This window comes from Amblyomma americanum, chromosome 9, assembly GCF_052857255.1.
Source record: "Amblyomma americanum isolate KBUSLIRL-KWMA chromosome 9, ASM5285725v1, whole genome shotgun sequence".
NCBI lineage: Eukaryota > Metazoa > Arthropoda > Arachnida > Ixodida > Ixodidae > Amblyomma > Amblyomma americanum.
Genome location: NC_135505.1, coordinates 122,259,430 through 122,280,022, shown reverse-complemented (window position 1 = coordinate 122,280,022; position 20,593 = coordinate 122,259,430). Strand labels below are relative to the sequence as shown.

Here is a 20,593-nt window from a genome sequence, read left to right as displayed (position 1 = left end):
AAGCCCTAGAGGGAAGCGGTTACCCCGACGAAGAGCTGGAGTGTAGGGGAAAGTGTAATCGTTATACGGCTCGGTGCGGAGGAATTCGAGCGGGTAATCTAGCGGCGTGGTGAATATGCAGCGCTATATCTTACGCGACAGCGTATAAGGAGATCGTTCTTCTCAAAACCCGGTGTAGGCCGTCACCAGGCATCCGCCGGGAAAAATGTCATAATTCCTGAAATCCCAGTGTAGAAAAAGAAAAATTTGCGGTGGTTTAGCTCTGGTTAAACCCGGAGTCACGCGATAGCTACAGCTGGCCCAGTGGAACTTGGTCACGTGACCAACCACGTGACGAACCACGTGATCAGCCACGGCGCCGCGCCGCCGGCAGCTGCTGTGAGAAATGAGAAAGAAAGACATAAGAAGAGGGAAAAAAAGGCGCTTGAGCGTCCTTCTAATTTCTATTCTGTGGTATCGTTTTTATCATCATCTCGAGCTGGCCTCAATTAGTCGATAACAAGAAATCCTTGTGGACAGACGTAGCAGTCTGTCTCTAAGTCTCGCTTGTTTGGTTTCGGTGAAGCGCCGAAAACAGTCGACGTTCTTTTCTCCTTCGTTTTATGTGACGAACAGCAAATTCTAGATTGTATAAAATTTATGACTCCTGATGTTTCACCTGACCTGACACTACACGTCGTCGAAAGAGTAGCGCGGAATGGGGTCATGGCAGCTTGTGCAGTTTATGACGGCTTTAGAAGAACACAATAAAAGAACGGCTCGGTTTTCTCCTCGTCATAGGACCTCCTTCCAGCCAATGATCCAGCTAGTGTGACAATGAAGGACCCGCATAATTGTCGATCTGTCCATTTTGTCTCCTCAACGATGCGACAATCATATCAGTAAAATTATGCCGAGCAGGAAACGTTCCACATAGTAACAGCCCTTTGCGCCCACGACTTCTGATAAAAGCAACCGTGCAAACACAACGAGGTCAGATTAGATTAAACCTCAGCAGTGACAGTTTAGTGCACCTGAACAACAGAGCTTGCCTGAGGAGCCCCATTCAACCCTTGTGAGTTCTTATCTTGTGTCTTTTGAACCATAATCATCGTTGGCGCGACTGGCATGCTGTTAATACAACATCATGAAAATAAAAACAACACCGTTGGCTGACTTCCCCCAAAGGTACAGGGCAGGGAAATGCATTTGTGAGATCATCACCAAAAAAGAGAAGAAGAAAGGAGCTGTCAAGTGTCTTTCTGTTTCAGGTCAGCAGGTGGTGTTCTGGTTCAGAGCAGAATGAATGAATGAATGAAACAGCCCACCAACCGAACGATTTATTTCGGAAAGCGTGCGGAACATTTACAACTATATCGAACAAAAATTGCAAATCAACCAAACAGCGAAACTAAGTGCAAGGGAAAGATGCACTCGGGCCTTTAATATTACCGACTCCCAACAGAAAGCTGCGTTCACGTTCCTTACCACCCTTCCCTTACGGCGCGGTTCAGGTGTCCAACGATATATGAGACAGATACTGCGCCATTTTCTTTCCACCAAAAACCAAAACCAACCCCCCCCCCCCCCCTTCACCTTCCAGCCAATGGAATCGGGCGATTCTCATGACCCTGCTAGGTTAGTGCGACTAAGCAAGGAGTGGTATATGAAAAAGGATAATCCCTTCCTTCTATGGTTGGGAATAGAACACTCTCTACCTTGTGACGTCGCTCCCTGCATTGTCACGCTTGCAGGGTCATGAGAACAGCCGACGCCATTGGCTCTAATGGGGTCCTTCGACGGGGAAAAGCCGCGCTGTGTTCTTGAGTTGCATCCGACTATACAATCGATTACAAGAAAAAAATCCCCTTTCCCAGTCAAAGAACTCCCTTTCAGCCAATGGCGTCGGCCGATTCTCTTGAACCTAGTAGCGTGACAACGCAGGGTGTGGCAGATAAAGAGGGATAGTCCACTCCCTTCATTGTCACGCTGCTCACACTAGCTAGTTCATGAGAATCGGCCGACGCTATTGGCTGGAAGGAGGTCATTTGCGGGAAATATTAACAATAATTGGTATTTGGGGAAAGGAAATGGCGCAGTATCTGTCTCATATATCGTTGGACACCTGAACCGCGCCGTAAGGGAAGGGATAAAGGAGGGAGTGAACGAAGAAAGGAAGAAAGAGGTGCCGTAGTGGAGGGCTACGGAATAATATCGACCACCTGGGGATATTTAACCTGCACTGACATCGCACAGCACACGGGCACCTCAGCGTTTTGCCTCCATCGAAACGCAGCCGCCGTGGTCGGGTTCGAACCCGGGAACTCCGGATCAGTAGCCGAGCGCGTTAACCACTGAGCCACCGCGGCGGGTTTACTTTGCGGGAAAAAGTCGCCTTTTCTTGAATTGTATCCGACAATAGTGATAAGTGGGACAGTTAGCACACTTGGTCCCGCATTAAAAGTGTCTTGAGACAGATTTCGACACCTGTTAAAGCAGTGAACCGCTAACATTATCTCTATTTTCGCACTTTTCAGAGACTCCGGAAAAGCTTTCCTGCGGAACGTGAGTTGTTCCGCTTCAGCAGTGACAAGCGTCGTTTCGTTCCTGGAATATCAGCGGGCCGTAACAGCAGGCGGCGGTGTCTAATATATCGCTGCCTTCGTCAGAAGCCAAAGTCTGCCCAGGAGAGCTCGCGTGTCACGTGACGCAAAGGATCGTGTAGCGTGATCGTGTAGCGTCGACTTCGCGCGTGCTGCCATTATACACTGACTCCAGCGATCACGTAACGCTAGCGTTCGTGGTGGCAGCGTCGAGTATACGAGGCGCGTGGAAAACACAGATGGTCGTCGGTCCGCTCCCGCCAGGTTTCGGGGGTGGACGCACTTGCGTTCTTGGAACACGCTCGGGACAAAGTTCCGAGGAAGGAACGTAGCTGCGACACCCGTGTTGAAGAAAAACCGAAGCGCGTCTAGCGGGCACTGCCTGCCTCGGGACGCGCGCGAGATTTGGGGCGACCGCTTATGCGAAGGAAGTGCCGTATTTATTCGCATAGTGGACGCACGTTTTTGTCAAAAACGATTGCCGCCGATTCGGGAGCAGAGTTCGTTAAGCGAGGTGAGATGTAGACTTTAGTTTAGTTTATGGACGCTTAAAATCCGAAAGCGACTCAGATTATGAGGGACGCCGTAGCGAAGGTCTCCGGAAATTTCGACCACCTGGGATTCTTTGACGTCCACTGGCATCGCACAGTACACTGGCCTCTAGAATGTCGCCTCCATAGAAATTCGACCTCCGCAGCCGGGTTCAAATCCGCGTCTTTCGGGTGAGCAGCCGAGCGCCTTAACCACTCAGCCACAGCGGCAGGCCACGTGTAGACATTGCGATGTTATTGTGCACTTAGCTTACATGTAAGAGTTTTCGGCATTGCTACTACAGCTTCAGGCTAAAAAAAGAAAGAAAAAAACGACTGAAACAGAACAGCACGCTGTGGGGGTGAGGGGGGGGGGGGGGGGCAGTGAAATATCTTTGACGGGCACGTGCACGAAGGCAAAAAAAAAAAAAGAAACGTGTATAGGTAAAGCCGAAAAGTTGGACGTACCTTTACGCTTCACTAAAGGAAAGCTAAATTTGAAACCTGAGACAATAGCACGCGGGCTCACCTGTCAAAAGATTCCAACGCTTTTTAAAATGTTTTTTGTGCCTCAGTTTCTCAACTAACTGGCGGTGACGCATTGAGTTGAACATGAATCGCTTGGAATCACCGAATCAGTTAGGTTACAAGTGTCTTGAGTAAGGTGCGCTTCAATTGCTTTTTTTCCTTCTACATGTGGGCGACCGACTTTTCCTAAATAAATTTTTCTCTCATACGCGTTTCCATTTTTAAATATTTTCTTTAATTCAGCTAAGGCATGGGAAAAGTCCGACATTTAGCATGCACTTTTCGTCACTTTAAATAGTTGAGAGAGATATTTACTGGGAAGTGGCAGTCACGTACAGATGCGTAACAAATTCGGTTCTCTAAAAAAAAGAAAAAAATTGACAGAGCTTTAATGCCATTAAACCGAGTATGACATGCGAAAGCACTCCATTTCGAATTAGCTTGTCTATTGCATAAACATTGCCTTAACTTGTCCATCGAATTCGCTTGACTCTTTCCTAGACATTCACTGGACATTGTTCTCAAATACAATTTATTTCAAGTTTTCGAATTACGTCACCTTCCCCTAGATGCAACGTATCCAAATCACTTCATCGCAACGGTCAACGGTAAAAGGTCGAGGCTTCACAATCGTTTTTTTTTTTTCAGGATTGCTAGTGTAGTAGTGCTTTCGCGCTAATAAAAGACAAGCTGAATATTGTCACGCAAACATGAATGTAGCAGGATACAACTTAAGACCGAAGCGGCAGAAGCCCCTTGAAGGAGGCCCTACGTTCAATGGCGTGAACCGATTCTCAAGACGTCGTAATTAATCCATTTGCACCTGCTAGCGTGACATAGCAAGGGGCTGGTAGTTGCATAAGGATTAACCACGGATTTATCGGATGAATCGAATACTTCTGTCCTAACCAACCAAAACTTACATTCTCTCTTAAATTCGACGTAAACGCAGGGTGAATTAAAGCACAACAGAAAGAAAGGTCGAAACATCAAGCTAACCAATGGCGGTCGAGCGAAGAACATTATACAGTTGAACCTCGTTACGACAAAGGTGAAAGATCCCGATCATTACTTCGTTATGGTCGTAGCTTCATTATAGCCCGTGTTAACTGAGCTTCCAAGAATAATCATCATTCCTTCGTTATATCCATAGTTTCGTTATAAACTGCTTCGTTATAACGAATTTCGACTAATCTCAAGAACATGACCTGGCGAATCCTGTTGGAATGAAATGAAGAAGGTGAAAGATCCCGATCATTACTTCGTTATGGTAGTTTCTTCATTATAGCCCGTGTTGACTGAGCATTCAAGGAGAATCATCACTCATTCGTTATATCCATAATTTCGTTATAAATTGCTTCGGTTCGTTATAACGAGGTTCGACTAATCTCAAGAACATGACCTGGCGAATCCTGTTGGAATGAAATGAAGAAGTGGCACCACTGGTGAAAGAAGTAACTGGTTGCCCAGCGTCGATCGGGCAGGTCTTCGATCAGAGTTACCAGTCAAGGAACAGGAAAGCGCTCTAGTTTGAGCTCTCAATGCTTCGCCAAATGGTTTACGACGTTCGCTGCGGAGTAAGATAGCACTCGCGCACTGCGCAATAACATACTTATTTCTTTTCCCGCATCTCACGCAAGCATTCGGTCAGTCCTACGTCTTTCCCTGGCGCATAAACTGTTCTGCTTCCCAGTTTTGCGCTATCGAAGTCCGGAGATTTCATTCCACGTCAAACACTTCCTACTGAGGTTTCCTTTGCAGTGTACACCGCTATCTTGAATCGAGACCGCAGTGCAATCGAGACACCAACATGCTAAGAAAGAATGTTTTTTTTTTGTTTAATATGTGTTTGCCTGTGTGCGTGTCAGCGTTCCTGGGAAATACGGGGGACCCGAAAAAGAAGCAGAGTCGATAGGACCAAGGGACGCCAATGGCAAGAACGTTTTGTTGTTTGAATGGCACCCGGAAGCGGATGTAAGGGTGATTGCAAACACGCTTGGCGCGCGAGAGCTGGCTCGGGTTTGTTTGACCGCAATCGGTCGATTTCGTGAACGGTGCAATGCACAAGGACAAGAAAAAAATCGAAGCAAAGCTGTACTTGTTCACAGCGCAAGCGCCCCTCGTAAAGAAGTATTTTTGTGCGTGTGGCACCATACCTCGTGAACGCAGACCTTGTCTGCGGTTTTTTTTTAACTGCGTGTTGTGTTGCATTGTGCGTTTAATGGAGCATAATCCGCTGAGAATATGATGCACTAAATGCGAAGTTAAATATGTATGTCGCGCTAAAGGTACTAACCGTGTTTAAAATATCGGTAGGCCGTTTAGCAATCCTAAGCAAGAGACATGGATAATAATAATAATAATTGGTTTTTGGTGGAAAGGAAATGGCGCAGTATCTGTCTCATATATCGTTGGACACCTGAACCGCGCCGTAAGGGAAGGGATAAAGGAGGGAGCGAAAGAAGAGAGGAACAAATAGGTCCGTAGTGGAGGGCTCCGGAATAATTTTCACCACCTGGGGATCTTTAACGTGCACTGACATCGCACAGCACACGGGCGCCTTAGCGTTTTTCCTCCATAAAAACGCAGCCGCCGCGGTCGGGTTCGAACCCGGGAACTCCGGATCAGTAGTCGAGCGCCCTAACCACTGAGCCACCGCGGCGGGGCCAAGAGACATTGTGCGAAAGCAGTTTTTTGCAGATGGACACCACCACCTCGTACATGGAAGCGCGATTGAGGTGTCCACTGACCCAAGCCGCCAGTTATGCGCGTCTTCAAGCTTTTCATCATGAGTGTCAATTTACCCAATGCACACCGGCGGCCTATGCTCCAGTGGAGCATTTCTGCAGCAGTGTTTATCAATGTCAACGTGAATTGCTTTATTGTCTCCTTCAAGTCTGCCACAATGTTGTCCACGCTAATGCATGCAGCGTACGTCTTTCTGCCGCTACCGCCACATAGATCAAAGCGCGAATATTAGTTTCATAGTAGTATTAGTCGATGAAAAAGATGGCATGCCATGCAGAACGCGAGAGTCTATTGCAGTTTAACACGAGGCGTGTTCGGCTGCGGTGACAGTCTAGTGCTCTCGTGCCAAGCTGGTGTGTTCACGCAGCCGCGGGTGGGAATGGCAGTCGCAGCAATATTTTTTTTTTACTTATTTAAGGTTTGCCCAAGGTCTCCCTCAAGGTCAAGCATCACACAAGCCGGTGAGCCGGTTTGACCTCATTAAGTAGTGATTTCGCTGTAAAAGTCTTTTTTTTTTAACTATTCCCTTCATCTAGGATCAGAAAGGTGCATTAAGCACTCAAACTTTTGTCATCATCATCCCATCAACGTACACTGCAGGACAAAGTCTTCTCCCAATTATCTAGAATTTATGCTGTTCTAAAGCGCCACCTGAGGTCACATTATCGCCACAATATTAATAACATCACCCGCTCACTTGACTCTCTAAAATTGCATTTTGTCTTAAAAGCAAACCGAGGAGAGAAATGATATGCGCATTGGACGTAACACGTGAAGAAAACCATGTAGCTTACTTGTTTAGCCGCACGGCTGCGCTAATTAAGCCGGATGCTAATTAGTAATCACTACTTTGGTCGAAATATCCTACACCTTGAAGTATTCCCGTAAAAGCAACAGACTGACAACAAATCACATGGCTGTTCGAGTGACTTGTCTATGCTCCGTTCATGATTTACCCTGACCATGATGCACCGTTCAGTCGGCTACCCTCGTTGCGAATGCGCGTAGCAAAGCACGTAAGTTATCAGAGGAGTTCTCCGTCACGCTTAAGCATCCTAATGCTCTGCGTATACGTATCACTTGCGATGCAGGCTATTCAAGCATGTCTAGCTGCTTTTTTTTTTCTCGCGATATAAAATTAACTCGTCACCCCATTGGAGAAGCTACAATCTGTGACATACTTATGAAAGAAAAGCGACATTGGCATTTTCCACAAATGCCGATCACTGCAGAAGTATAAGCCTCCCGGAAAAACCACAAATCATTTTAACAAACGTACTGCAAAGTTAGCAGGTGACAGGTTTATTTTGCATGCTAACATTGATTTATCGTATGTCCCTGAGAATGCGCATAGATCTTTATCGTTATTAATCGTTCAAAAAATAGCCTGCTTTTCTAACTTCGTGCATACAAGAATAGTATCGTGCTTCGTAATCTCGCACGTTATTCACATTTCTGCAATGTGAAATGCAGGAACAGGATTGCAGGGTTAATGTAGAAAACTTTGGGTTGTATTATAAATGCAGGAACAGGATTGCAGGGTTAATGTAGAAAACTTTGGGCTGTATTATAATAATACAGCCCAAAGTTTTCTACATTAACCCTGCAATCCTGTTCCTGCATTTCACATTGCAGAAATGTGCATGCGCTAAAAAAAGAAGCACATTGTTGTTTTGCATTTACCTTTCTTCAAAGTGCGGCAGCCATGAACGGCAGTCGCACCCGTGACTTCCTCAACCTCGCGCTAAAGAGCAGAACGCCTTTATACACTGAGCCAACGCAGCGGGTCGAAGTACAACACCTTGTAGCGTCAGTATGCAACGGTCGCAACTTAAGAGCTTTTTCGTGCCCCACACTATCATAGCCATATTTGGAAGAAAATCTGCAGCAGCAACTTAGCAAAAACAAAGGTGCGTATTGGTGATTGATGGAGTCGTCTTTTCTCGCGGAATGCTAACGTCACTTCTCCGAGATCACTGCCTTTCTCGTGACTCATCCGGAGGCTGGTTAGCTCGTGGCTGCAGTCTCCTCAGCTAAGCAGCTGTTTTCCTGACGCTAGGAGCCGGGTAGTTTAGCTCAATAAAACAGCTCAGCTGCCTCTTCGAAGCGAAGGTTATAGCCCTGTACAAAACGTCGCGATTCATGTACAGTCGGGGACAAAAGCCTCTGGACCACATGTTCCTCAAACGAAGCCGATAGCTATACCGTTAGCCGGTGGCTGCAGACCATAATTGTGGAGATGAAAAAAACAAAAAAATTACTTTCACCCGTACAAGTGTGGTCTCCTGCCGCCGGCAAATAGCAGTGCTGCCGGCTTCGTTTGAGAAACACGTGGTCCAGAGACTTTTGTCCCCGACTGTACCACAGCCAAGAGCCGAAGGAGGCAAACATCGCGATGCCAAAAATACATGAAAATAGAAAGAATAACTATCACGTGATCGATGCTCTAATTAGCAGGAGGGGTGACATCTGTCAGCGTGGCGTGAAGTCTTCCAGACGTGCTATCAGCGTCATTTTAAACGTGAGCAATATATCTGAAACACGTACGGCAAGCAAAACGAGATCTTTGTTGACGGGTGTGGAATACTAGAGCAGTTGATCTTCACTCCGAAGGCGCGAAGACAACTCGCTCTTTGGAAGTGTTTATACCGCGGCGGCTGCGTTTTTATGGAGGAAAAACGCTAAGGCGCCCGTGTGCTGTGCGATGTCAGTGCACGTTAAAGATCCCCAGGTGGTCGAAATTATGCCGGAGCCCTCCACTACGGCACCTATTCTTCCTTTCTTCTTTCCCTCCCTCCTTTATCCCTTCCCTTACGGCGCGGTTCAGGTGTCCAAAGATATATGAGACAGATACTGCGCCATTTCCTTTCCCCAAAAAACCAATTATTATTATTATTATTAAGTGTTTATACACCCGCTCGCATTTCCTCGCAAACCAGCTGATTAATTCTGTGCTTTCCTGTTCACGTTTCAGTTGTCCTGTTAGAGCGTTTTGTTTGTTTCTGATGGTGCGCCAGCGTAACCAAAAATTGGCCGAATTGGTGTAGATTAAGCATCTTCGAAAAGCGAGAAAGGACCAGGACGGGCAGTACGCTGATTATGCGCACATGCAGGCATCGATCAAAGTACACTGGTTCTATGTCGACACATGTTGCTATGTGGTTACAGCTCGGCTTATTTTAAGTTGCTGACTGATTGTTGATAAGAACTCGGCTAAACGTGTGCGTCGTGAAGAGACGCTTTTACTTCTGCTTGCTTGGGTAACTACAGTGAACCAGAATAAAAAAAATTGGCTGTAATTTAGCTCTGATTAACCCTAGTTGAATTGCGAAAGCTTCGTTTCCTCGGCACGTCGTCTACGCAGCGTCGCTCTCGAGAACTCAAACCGGCCTCTTCCGCAGTTGAAGAGTCACTCCGGGACGCGGCACGACTTCTTCTAGCCGCATCTTCGTTACGACGCTTCTCTAATCGTACGGCGCGTTCTTCTGGCGTCTCTTGAGCGGGTTGTCTCTTCTTCGCTTCGTTCTGTCATAGTTGCGTCTCTCTCGCGCTCTCCATAACGACCACAATACACCGATGCTGATAGGAAGAAAGAAAAAGAAAGTGCACGGGCCTGCCTACTGGCTCAAGCCGAGCCACGCTCGCTGCCGCGTGCTGAAAGTAGGAGGGGTAAATGATAGGAGAGCAAAGATAGAAGGAATAGGCGCGCGCTAATATGCCCCGGGCCTATCCCGGAGGCAGTGAAATATCGGGCCGAGCCGTGCCAGAGTGCTCCAAGCCAAGCACTCCTCCATATTCCAAAAATAAGTTTAATATCTTGGGTCCAAGGACCCGCAGCAGATATTAAATCAGCTATCAGATATTGATATCTGATATCAATACACTGAGGCGAGGCGCATATATATATATATATATATATATATATATATATATATATATATATATATATATATATATATATATATATATATATATATATATATATATATATATACACCCACCGCGAGGGGTCACCTATTCTCCCTCTACCTCAGCAGAGCCCATCTGGTGGATCGCGCGGCGACGGCGGCGCCATCTGTTGGAGTTTGGCAGCGGCGTTGCTAGGCAACGGCGGCTCAAGGTCGTTCGTCGGCCACGGCATACAGCACACGGCTGAAGTGCGCGACGAGCCGAAATGGCTCGCTGGTTGGCGTAGTAAAGCTTTCGCTTTAAAATGTTACAAAACATGAAGATAAACTACAATATAAGAGACTACACCGTAATCCACTAGAAGCAGGCTTTCAGTTCAGTGTCGCTTAACGGCTCGCATGCTATTCAGCCATCGTGGTCATATATGAGCTCGCGTCGCAGTTGCCATAGCAACGCCTTGCCCACGGCCCGTTAGATGGCCGACATTCGTCTACAGCCGGCGACCGTCATAACCGTAACACATACGCACAGGCTGTTAGATTTGATCTGATCTCCCGATTAGATCTCACTTTTTAATTTTTGCTAACAGATCGATGCTCTTATGTTCATTTGCTTTGAGGTAAGCCATCTTCCAAGTGCAGCCTTCGTGAAAAGTAAAGCGGCCAAAGCGGTGACAATAAAAGTTGCTGTCACCTTCAGTAGATTTGGAGCACTGGCTACGCGTAACGAGCTATACAGCACAGGCAAGAAGCGAATCACAAAGGGCTCTAAACTCCTCACAAAAGCTGCAGGTAGGGATTAGTGCCTTCTTGATGCTTACTAATGTATTAACGTGCACAACTCAACGTCGAGAATATAAGCAGAAAATATTTCCACGAAAATTTCGCCTTGTTATTGATTTTGTCCATCGGCATTCAACCACTGAAGACATCAACCGCAAGTTTGTTTTTCTTTCCCTCTCTCTCTAAATAGCAGCTAAATGGCGTGCGGAGTTTAGTCACCACATCGCTATTATTCTGGAAGAAACGCCTGCTCTGAATCGATCCGAACAATCTACCTCACAAACACGAAAGCGGCATCTCCTTCGACGACCTTTAACGCAGACTTCCCCGGAGCACGTTTTAAAGGCGTGACTTCGAAAAGAAGCTACCATAAAAGAAAATGTAAAAAACTGTTTTCCTGACAACAGCTGCGCTCAGGAGCACAATACCCGCACGGAAAGTAAAGTTCAAGATCGGCTGCTAACAAAGATTACTGCGAATTAAAGGACAAAGTGTTAACACCGCTGAACTGGCTCAGGGCAGTCATGATGAATGCACCCATTTACTGGGACCACGGGGATGGCTTAAAAATTGATAAGCGCGTTTGGATGTTTTGCGAGCGCATTCCAGATGTTCGATGAGGCAATTCTAGACATGCCTCTGTAAATTACGAAGGTGGGATATTTTGCGCTAAAATTCAACTGACATGTCTTTTCTGATAAATATAATGGTTTCGCTTTCATCCGAGATAAAGAGCTTCGAAAACTACTGATTATTTGAACTTGAAATTGAAACTCCTTTCCGTGGTAATTTAAAGGTACACGCAGCATAAATTTTAAGAGAGAGTCGGAAGTTTTAGGTCGATAGTTATCTGCCAGACGTGATCGAGAGCCATGCACGGTGATTCGAATAAATTGATATCTAATCAAGCGCTCATAAGCAGCTTCGGCGTTCCCTTTTGCTATAGATCAATATGCAGCATTCGCAGTGCACTTGTACACTTACAGCCGAGCTAAGGCCACAAGTAACGACAGATCTCGGAAAATATCATCCACTTCCTTTTTGTAGTTATTCCCACGTTTCCAGTCACACGTCAGCAAAAAATTAAAAAAAATCTTCAAACAATTTATGAGTGGTACGCACCTTCACTGTGGAGGTTTTCCCATTGGGCGTCGCGTTATCCATATTGGCTTGTCTCTTCGATTCAGCCCTCCAGTATGGTGACTGACCTCGCCTCCCTTCAGCTCGGAGTGGCGTCGGACAAGCGCCCACACACGCAGTCACTCAGCACCGACGCACCCAGCTTCGTCACCCCTGTTCCCATCCCATTGATGCGGCGTTGCCGGCGACCAAAACGGGAACGCACGAAACGGTATATATCCACCAGGCGATGCGAAGAAGAACCGCGTGTGTAAACAAATGGAGCGCGTGCCTCACAAACGGAAGCTTGAAGCACTTATAGCGAAGGTGCCACAAGGCGACACTGAGCAGACGATGAAGCGCACGCGCGAACGCTGGTCGACGCGCAACTGTGTTGTGAAAGAAGCGCGCAGCTGCGCGCGCCGAGTCTTCCACCACCGCTGGAGTGCGCGAGTCAGCGGCAAGCACTGAAGCCGGGCGCGGTTTCGTCGTCTGCTCCGAAAGCGTCCCTGCAACGGCGGCGCTGCGGTCGCTCTCCGGACCTGCGTGCGACGTAGCGAGGAGGACTAACGCTCGCGCGTATGGCAGGCGAGCGCTCTAGGGGGAGAGGGTCGCTCGTTGAAGCTCTTCGCCTCTGGTCTTTTCTAGAGCACTACTTCGGCTGGCGCGTGGCCGTATAGACGGCGACGCAAACTCAGCTGAGCGGTGTTGCCTGCTTTGCTTGCATTTGCGTTGTGGGGGCGGATGGCTGACTGGACGGCGGGGCTACGTTAGGCGCTCGAGCGCTTTACAGTTCATTGATTTGTTTGACCCCGCAAGCTCCGAGGTTCAAGCCCCCGGGGGGTTATCTCCGTTTCGGTTTTCACATGTTTGCTTCTTCCATATCCGTGTATGGAGGGAACAGGCACATCTGCAGACGGTCTCGCCAGTGCCATTCCTTCTCGCGGGCTTTTGGGGGAGATTAGTCGTCGGTTTCCGGTGTGGTGTACGTGGCATGCGCCAGACGCGTGGTCCGATGGAGGGCGAAAGTGAGGGAGACTAGACGGGGGAGAGAGCGGGTGAGAGAGGTTGAGTTACGCTTTTGACTCATCTCTGAAAGGTCCCGGGGGCGTTTTGTGACCAGCTGCGCAGGCGCTCACGCTTTACTCGCTAGAGCTTCTCTGTTCAGTTGAACAAAGCAGGCGCAGCTGTCGCGTGGGAGTTTACGCACATGTGTAACGAGAAGCAAGGAACGTTCTCGTTAGCGGCTGCGGAAGAGAGAACCGCAGTTGTCAACGTCCCTACTTTCAAACTCAATTTGATTCGCGTTTTTTTTTCAATCGTCCCTTTCTATTTTTTTTTTATTTTTTTCTGTGAGGTGAGAACACAATGAAAAGTTACGCTCCTAGCTCTTTCCTGTACCTGTCTTAAAACACCGGCATAGACGTCAGAGTATGTTGCTAACACATTTTCAGCTTAGGACTGGATTGAGGCTCTCTCTGCAGTTTCATAGCTATGGGTTTTTAAAGTTATGCATCGCAGCAAGGTTTCTGTCAATGTAATGAAGGTGATCAAGAAATATGGCTGTTTTTCGTGCACAAGAAGTCCCCGAAGAAGCGTGTGAAGTCTAGTCCAACGTGCGTGTAGTTCAGAGAGCTAATTGCGATTTTCATGAACTCGACGCCACACTGCGGCGTCGCAGGGAACTAGTCTAGAGAGGATCAGCACTAGGGGAACGTCGTCATTTGCCTCGATGCCAAAGCGTTAATTCGCTGGCATATTCACACATTCTTGACTGAGTTTAACTATACAAATATACCTGAAGAGCGCTTTTACATGGATGTTTGCCCGCTAACGGGATAAAAGCTCCGCTAAGCGACACATTGCGAGTTTTCAGGTACCAGCAATATTGGCAAAGCGAGGCAAGAAAGTATGTTTGCACTGAACACCTCCAGGACCACTGCAGCGCAGTTTTTATTAAGCCCCAAGTCTCTATTTCTAAACAGATGATTTCCCTTGGCTAGAAGGACCAGTGTAAATAGGCGGAGTTGTTTGTTATGGAACATGGCTAAGCACGCCCATACAAAAAAGTCGTATGGGCGTCTATGGAAAAAGCTATGTCCGTCTAAGGCCTTTTATGAACGTCTATAAGCACCCATAGAGGTTCTTATTGTCAGCTATTGAAAACTCTATGTCACTAAAGCTATAGCTTTGGAACCATGCAATTGTCTTAAGCTCTCTATAGAAAAATATATCAGCCTGTATAGACAGCTATAGACAGAAATAGGAAAGGTCTATAGCTATTTGGGCCAAAATTCTATAGCCGGCCATAGGACATTTTTGTATGGGCAAGGGCACTTAATCGTGAATGCCTCTGTAACTACGGGCCTAATTACGACGTGCGTTTATGGCGATATGGTAGTTCGTTACACAGGTGGAAGAGGTTGATTTAGAAATAAATTCTATTTCATCCTGACTTGTTTTGCCCTTATTGTCGGCCTCATGCCCGCGCTGATGCTGGAGTCAGTCGTACAGGCGGGCATATGGCGAAAATAGAATAGAGGTATACGAAAAGAATAGTGCCATTGCGAGGTTACCTTGACTGCATGCCTTCTAACCACTGCTTACGAACACACTGACAGCACAGGACGTGGTTATAATGGCTCCTTAGAAGACAGTGCGCCCCAAAAGGCGACTTCACTGTTCTTGTTTTCTATATACACACTGTTATAAGTTCATACTTAAAGTAGCGCATGGTTAATAATATTGTTACGAGGTGGCACGCCAAGGAAAGCACGACATGATGACTGAATGAAGATATGATTTAATGCCTCAAGGGCCTAGCGCGAGCACTCCGTCCCGCGCCACTGCCCTCTTCTTCGTCTTCATAACATGACCCCGGTCCTCCGAGCGATCGTCCCGATCGATTGCTTGAGTTACAAATGATGAGGTGACGATGAGGATGATCAGGAAAGATAGAAGAAGATGAAAGGCTTTCCACCAAGATGAAGGAGATGATCTGGTGGACGGTTGCCCCCGGAGCTTCAGGCCCAGCGGTCGGTCGCCCACAGTCGAAGGTCAAGGGTTGAGGGATCGCCGCACAGCCTGGGCGGGGGTGCCGTCTTGGTTCGGGTCGTAGTCGGGTCATCGTACGTCAGGTCCTGGTCGTCGTGTCTTGTGGTCGGGGCTGGGGACGGGACGGGGGAAAGCGGCTGGTCGGTTCTGGTCCGTTCGAGCTGGGGTTGTGCCGGGCGGCGGAGCCCAGGTCCCCTCGGCCGACGACGAAGGCGAGCAGAAGGCGGCGATGCTCCGGGGACTAGGATGACGATGAGTACCCAGCACCTCACACCAAATGTTACGAGGTGGCAAGCCAAGGAAAGCACGACATGATGACTGAATGAAGATATGATTTAATGCCTCAAGGGCCTAGCGCGAGCACTCCGTCCCACGCCACTGCCCTCTTCTTCGTCTTCATAACAATATATATGAGTCCGGAAAAGCACTATAATCCAAACTTTATAAGTTAACATTTAAGCGACAGTAACTAGCGACAGTGGCTGCCAAGTTTTTCTTCCTTTCTTCTTTTCTTCCTTACTTTCTCTTCTTCATTCTTTCTTTATATCTTTCTTTCCTTCCTTCCTTCCTTCTTTCTTTCCTTCCTTCCTTCGTTCCTTCCTTCCTTCCTTCCTTCCTTCCTTTCTTCCTTCCTTCTATCTTCTTTCTTCCGTTTTCTCTTTCTTCGTAGCATCATTACAAATCCAAAGTCACTCAGTTTTGCTTATAACTGACCCTTTTGTTCTACCATTCGCCCATTGCACAACAGTCATCGTTGTTTAACGAACTTTAAATTCCCTCCAAAGCGCGCTTCGACCGCCAACGTACGCTCCGCTTTCACATCGGCCGTTTTCAAATGCTAGAAAGCGATATTTTCCTTCACTCCCATTTATTTTTTTACAACATCGAGGACAGGGACTGTTTGGCTCGCAAGAGGTTGGCACAGACGACAAACAAGCGCGAATGTATCGAGAAACCTTCAAAACAAGCATGATTCTACCTACGCTCACCTAGAGAGCAGTCCTCCGTTCCGCCGCCATTTTGGATCGATTAAAGCGCCCCCTATAAGTCCTGAAGTTCACCATCAAGGATGACTTTGATAGTTGGTGCAGCCATTCTGACACAATTAAGGGAGACATTTAGAGTGGGGTGGCGCTATCGGTTAGGGGCATAGGGGAATAGAGAGGCATCAGTGCACAGGCGCAGGACAATAACGCCCCTCCGGTTATTGTCCTGCGCATGCGTTGTGGCGCCTCGCTATTTCCCTAGGTCTCTAACATATAGCGCCACCCTACCCTAAAAGTCCCTACGCTGTCAACCTATGTCTCAGTGCGCGAACGCACATTGGCATATCCGATAAATTAACGAGAACTAGCGACTTGGTAGCCGTTATGTAGTCGTGGTTGGTGAAGAAATGTTTCCTGAAAATTTGCTCGGAATTAACCTTCGTTCCCAAATGGCTGGTCCTAATCATGCATTCTATATCGAGTGCCACAGCACCATGGGAAACCCAAGTTTCCCAACTCCCACAGAGACCCAGAATGTCCAGTATGTGGGGTTAGGATCGGTGTAAATGGATTTTCAAGCAATAAAAGAAGCTACAGGAATGCGGGAGAGAGACGGACGTGGCTGTATTCGAATGCCGACAACCAGAATGTGTGTGACGCATTCACCGAAGCGTCGCCGCTATCGAGTGCCGATCAAGGTAAACATAACGCCTACTTCGCTGCCGCGATGTTTGCCCGTTAAAATCCGCGGAACAAAAAGTATATACAAAAGAAAATCACTCGTAAAGCGCGGACATTAACAACCTCGAGAAGCGATCCTTCACTGCCAGGCCTCGGGGTAAAGTGAGTGAACGACCGCAGCGATAAAACCGCTGTGTCACCAGAGCCCTCTAATCCGATAGGCATCGCGCATCGAGGCGGCCATTGGGCCTCGTTGCTAGCTTCTTCCAGTGAGAAAAAACAAAGGCGTTGAACAAGCGTCATATAAAGTAAAAGGAAAAGAAAAACAAAGATGAGAGACCGCTAAATTAATCTCCGCGGCCGTCGCTTCAATCTGTGCCGGGGCTTGATAAAAGAGGGCGCTAGAAAACACCCTGCAGGCGGGGTAGCGTTTAAGATCCCGATCTGGACAGGAGAACGAAGAGTAGGAAGGAGGGGGGGGGGGGGGGGGGTGGGGGTGGGGGGGGGGGGGGAGGCGCTAAATGGGCAGGCGAATGGCACGAAGGAAAAGAAAAATAGTGGGCCGGTGGCAAACACTTGACTGCTTAGCGCCGGGAAACTTTTCCTCGAGCCATTTTTCGCAGCGAAGCGACCTTCATTTTTGGGTGGACTGGCGTTGTCGTGGTAACGGGCTTCGTTTCTGCAGGTGTGCTGGCCGCACGCACGTCACGTGACAGATATAATTTCGCGTAGTGTGTTATGTGGGTTACATGTTAACCATTACCATGGTTACCTATATAACCATGAAGCACACAAGGTGAACAAGGGATGGAAGGACTCAGCGGGTGCTCGCCAACTTTTCGACAAGAGGACTTGTCTTCTGGGCAAAGAATTCATCATTGGCGGCGTTTAAATAAGGCCTTCACTCCGAGGAAGATTCACTTGTCTTCTTCTGGACAAAGATTTCATCACTGGCGGGGTTTAAACAGAGCCTTCACTCCGAGGAAGATTCACTGGTCTTCGTCTGGGCAGAGTATATCATTGGCGAGTTTAAATAGGGCCTTCGCTTCGAGGAAGATTCACTTGTCTTCGTCTGGACCGAGTTCATCGTTGCCGGCTTTAAATAGTGCCTTCACTCCGAGGAAGGTTCACTTGTCGTCGTCTGGGCAGAGTTCATCGCTGGCGGGATTAAATAGGGCCTTCACTTCGAGGAAGATTCACTTGTCTTCGTCTGGACAAACCGTTCATCAATGGCGGGGTTTAAATAGGGCCTTCACTCCGAGGAAGATTCACTTGTCTTCGTCTGGGCAGAGTTTATCGCTGGCGGGATTAAATAGGGCCTTCACTCCGAGGAAGATTCACTTGTCTTCTTCTGGACAAAGATTTCATCACTGGCGGGGTTTAAACAGAGCCTTCACTCCGAGGAAGATTCACTGGTCTTCGTCTGGGCAGAGTATATCATTGGCGAGTTTAAATAGGGCCTTCGCTTCGAGGAAGATTCACTTGTCTTCGTCTGGGCCGAGTTCATCGTTGCCGGCTTTAAATAGTGCCTTCACTCCGAGGAAGGTTCACTTGTCGTCGTCTGGGCAGAGTTCATCGCTGGCGGGATTAAATAGGGCCTTCACTTCGAGGAAGATTCACTTGTCTTCGTCTGGACAAACCGTTCATCACTGGCGGGGTTTAAATAGGGCCTTCACTCCGAGGAAGATTCACTTGTCTTCGTCTGGGCAGAGTTTATCGCTGGCGGGATTAAACAGGGCCTTCACTCCGAGGAAGATTCACTTGTCTTCGTCTGGGCAGAGTATATCATTGGCGAGTTTAAATAGGGCCTTCACTCCGAGGAAGATTCACTTGTCTTCGTCTGGACAAACAGTTCATCACTGGCGGGTTTAAATAGGGCCTTCACTCCGAGGAAGATTCACTTGTCTTCGTCTGGGCAGAGTTTATCGCTGGCGGGATTAAATAGGGCCTTCACTCCGAGGAAGATTCACTTGTCTTCGTCTGGGCAGAGTTCATAGCTGGAGGGTTTAAATAGGGCCTTCACTCCGAGGAAGATTCACTTGTCTTCGTCTGGACAAACAGTTCATCACTGGCGGGTTTAAATAGGGCCTTCACTTCGAGGAAGATTCGCTTGTCTTCGTCTGGGCAGAGTTCATCATTGGCGGGTTTAAATAGGGCCTTAACTCCGGAAAGGAATGAGTTCATCATTGGTGGGGTATAACTCCGACGAGGATTCCTCGTCGGGGGAAGGCCCTATTTATACCCCGCCAATGATCAGCTCATTCCTTATCGGAGTGAAGGCCTTATTTCAACCCCGTCAGTGATGAACTTTTTGCCCAGACGAAGACAAGTCCTCTTCTCGAAACGTTGGCAAGCACCCTGAGGCTTTCCCCTCCCTTATTCACCTCATGTGCTTCACGGTTATAGGTACACGTACGACGATGAATTGGCTGGTGCGATTAAGAATCACGTGTAATCTTAGCGGGGTGAAAAGTTTTGTCAGATGAATAAATTCAATGTTTGATTATAGTTTATGTCGATGTCAACATCCAGAACGATGAACAAGTTACTCTAAAAGGGCTGTGACCGTATATGTATACACATAGCGTTCAGATGCTTCGTGAAATCAACGACTATTTTCTCCAGTGACAGCGTAGTGATCCCACCGCTTTCACAATCACAACCCTCATGCAATAGCGTACAGCTACTTTTTAAGGCGGAAGCCTTTAATGGCTCATTGTCAAGGTCATCTGCAGTTAGCAGAAACTGTCAAAGCTTTCCGGCCTCCTGATTGGCCTCCTCTGTGTCGTCACGTCACTGTCGTACCCCCATACACTCAATGGATACAGAAAAACCTCTGTCGTGGCTCAGAATCGAACCAGGGCCATTGGCGTTTGAGGCGAAAGCGCTACCACTCTGCCACGACGGCTTCACATAACAAACATTCAAATAACAGTTTACGAGTGGTGTGCCTCCGTGGTGTTTCCGACTCAACAAATCGCCATTGGCAAGGGTGTCACGCTTCCTCAGTTTCACACGTTAGTCTCGACAAAGTGCCTTCCGTAATGTTTTTTTTTATTAATTCAGGAAGCATCTCTAATGGATGGCTAAGTAATTTGGCACCGCTGTTTTCGATGACCGCGGGTTAAGCGATTAACTGCAATGTCCAATGGTGGCTCGTGAGGATATGAAGCTCAGTCGCCTGAGGTAGGTACGGCCTCCCGATACGCGTCGTGAAGTATACAACATGGACGTATAAAAAGGACGTATACAACATGGACGTGAGATTGATTGCAGCTAATGCCCACCCGTACGCGGTCGATGTGTAACAAATTAAGCAAGCTATATTAAAAGAAGATCATACATTAACCACATGCCGCGAAACTGGTGCTTTATATATACGACACTCGTTGTTTAGATCGACAGCACTCCGGGCTAGGTAAGGAGTAATATTTTCCGAAACCTTTGCAGTTGAAGATATTTCTTTCGATCAGAGGAATAACTGAGAGGTTTTTGTATGCACCGAGTGAAGTCGCGATAACAATTGTAACCATACAAGTTACCTACTGCATATGGTTAGGTCAGGGTATCAAGAAATGAAAGGTGGAGCAACTCTCTCTCTAGGTAGACGGAGATAATCTGGTTTCCAGTAACTCCAGAAAGCATATTACGGTGAAAAGCGACCACTGTCAACG

At 47.6% G+C, this 20,593-nt stretch overlaps 1 protein-coding gene across 6 annotated transcripts in view; it reads right to left on the bottom strand.

Annotated features, from left to right (window-relative positions):
* DAAM (disheveled-associated activator of morphogenesis-like protein) overlaps positions 1–20,593 on the bottom strand; it is a 153,248-nt gene that overhangs the window by 113,899 nt on the left and 18,756 nt on the right. For 3 of the 6 annotated variants that reach the window (XR_013308464.1, XR_013308463.1, XM_077637099.1), the window contains exon 1: positions 12,202–12,667. The exons of the other annotated variants lie outside the window; for them this stretch is intronic. Coding sequence is in view for 1 of the 3 variants with exons in the window: in XM_077637099.1 (XP_077493225.1) it covers positions 12,202–12,243 (42 nt within the window). In the remaining 2 variants the exon portion in view is untranslated. Of the gene's footprint in view, positions 1–12,201; positions 12,668–20,593 lie in introns of those variants that run through there. 6 annotated transcript variants of the gene reach the window in all.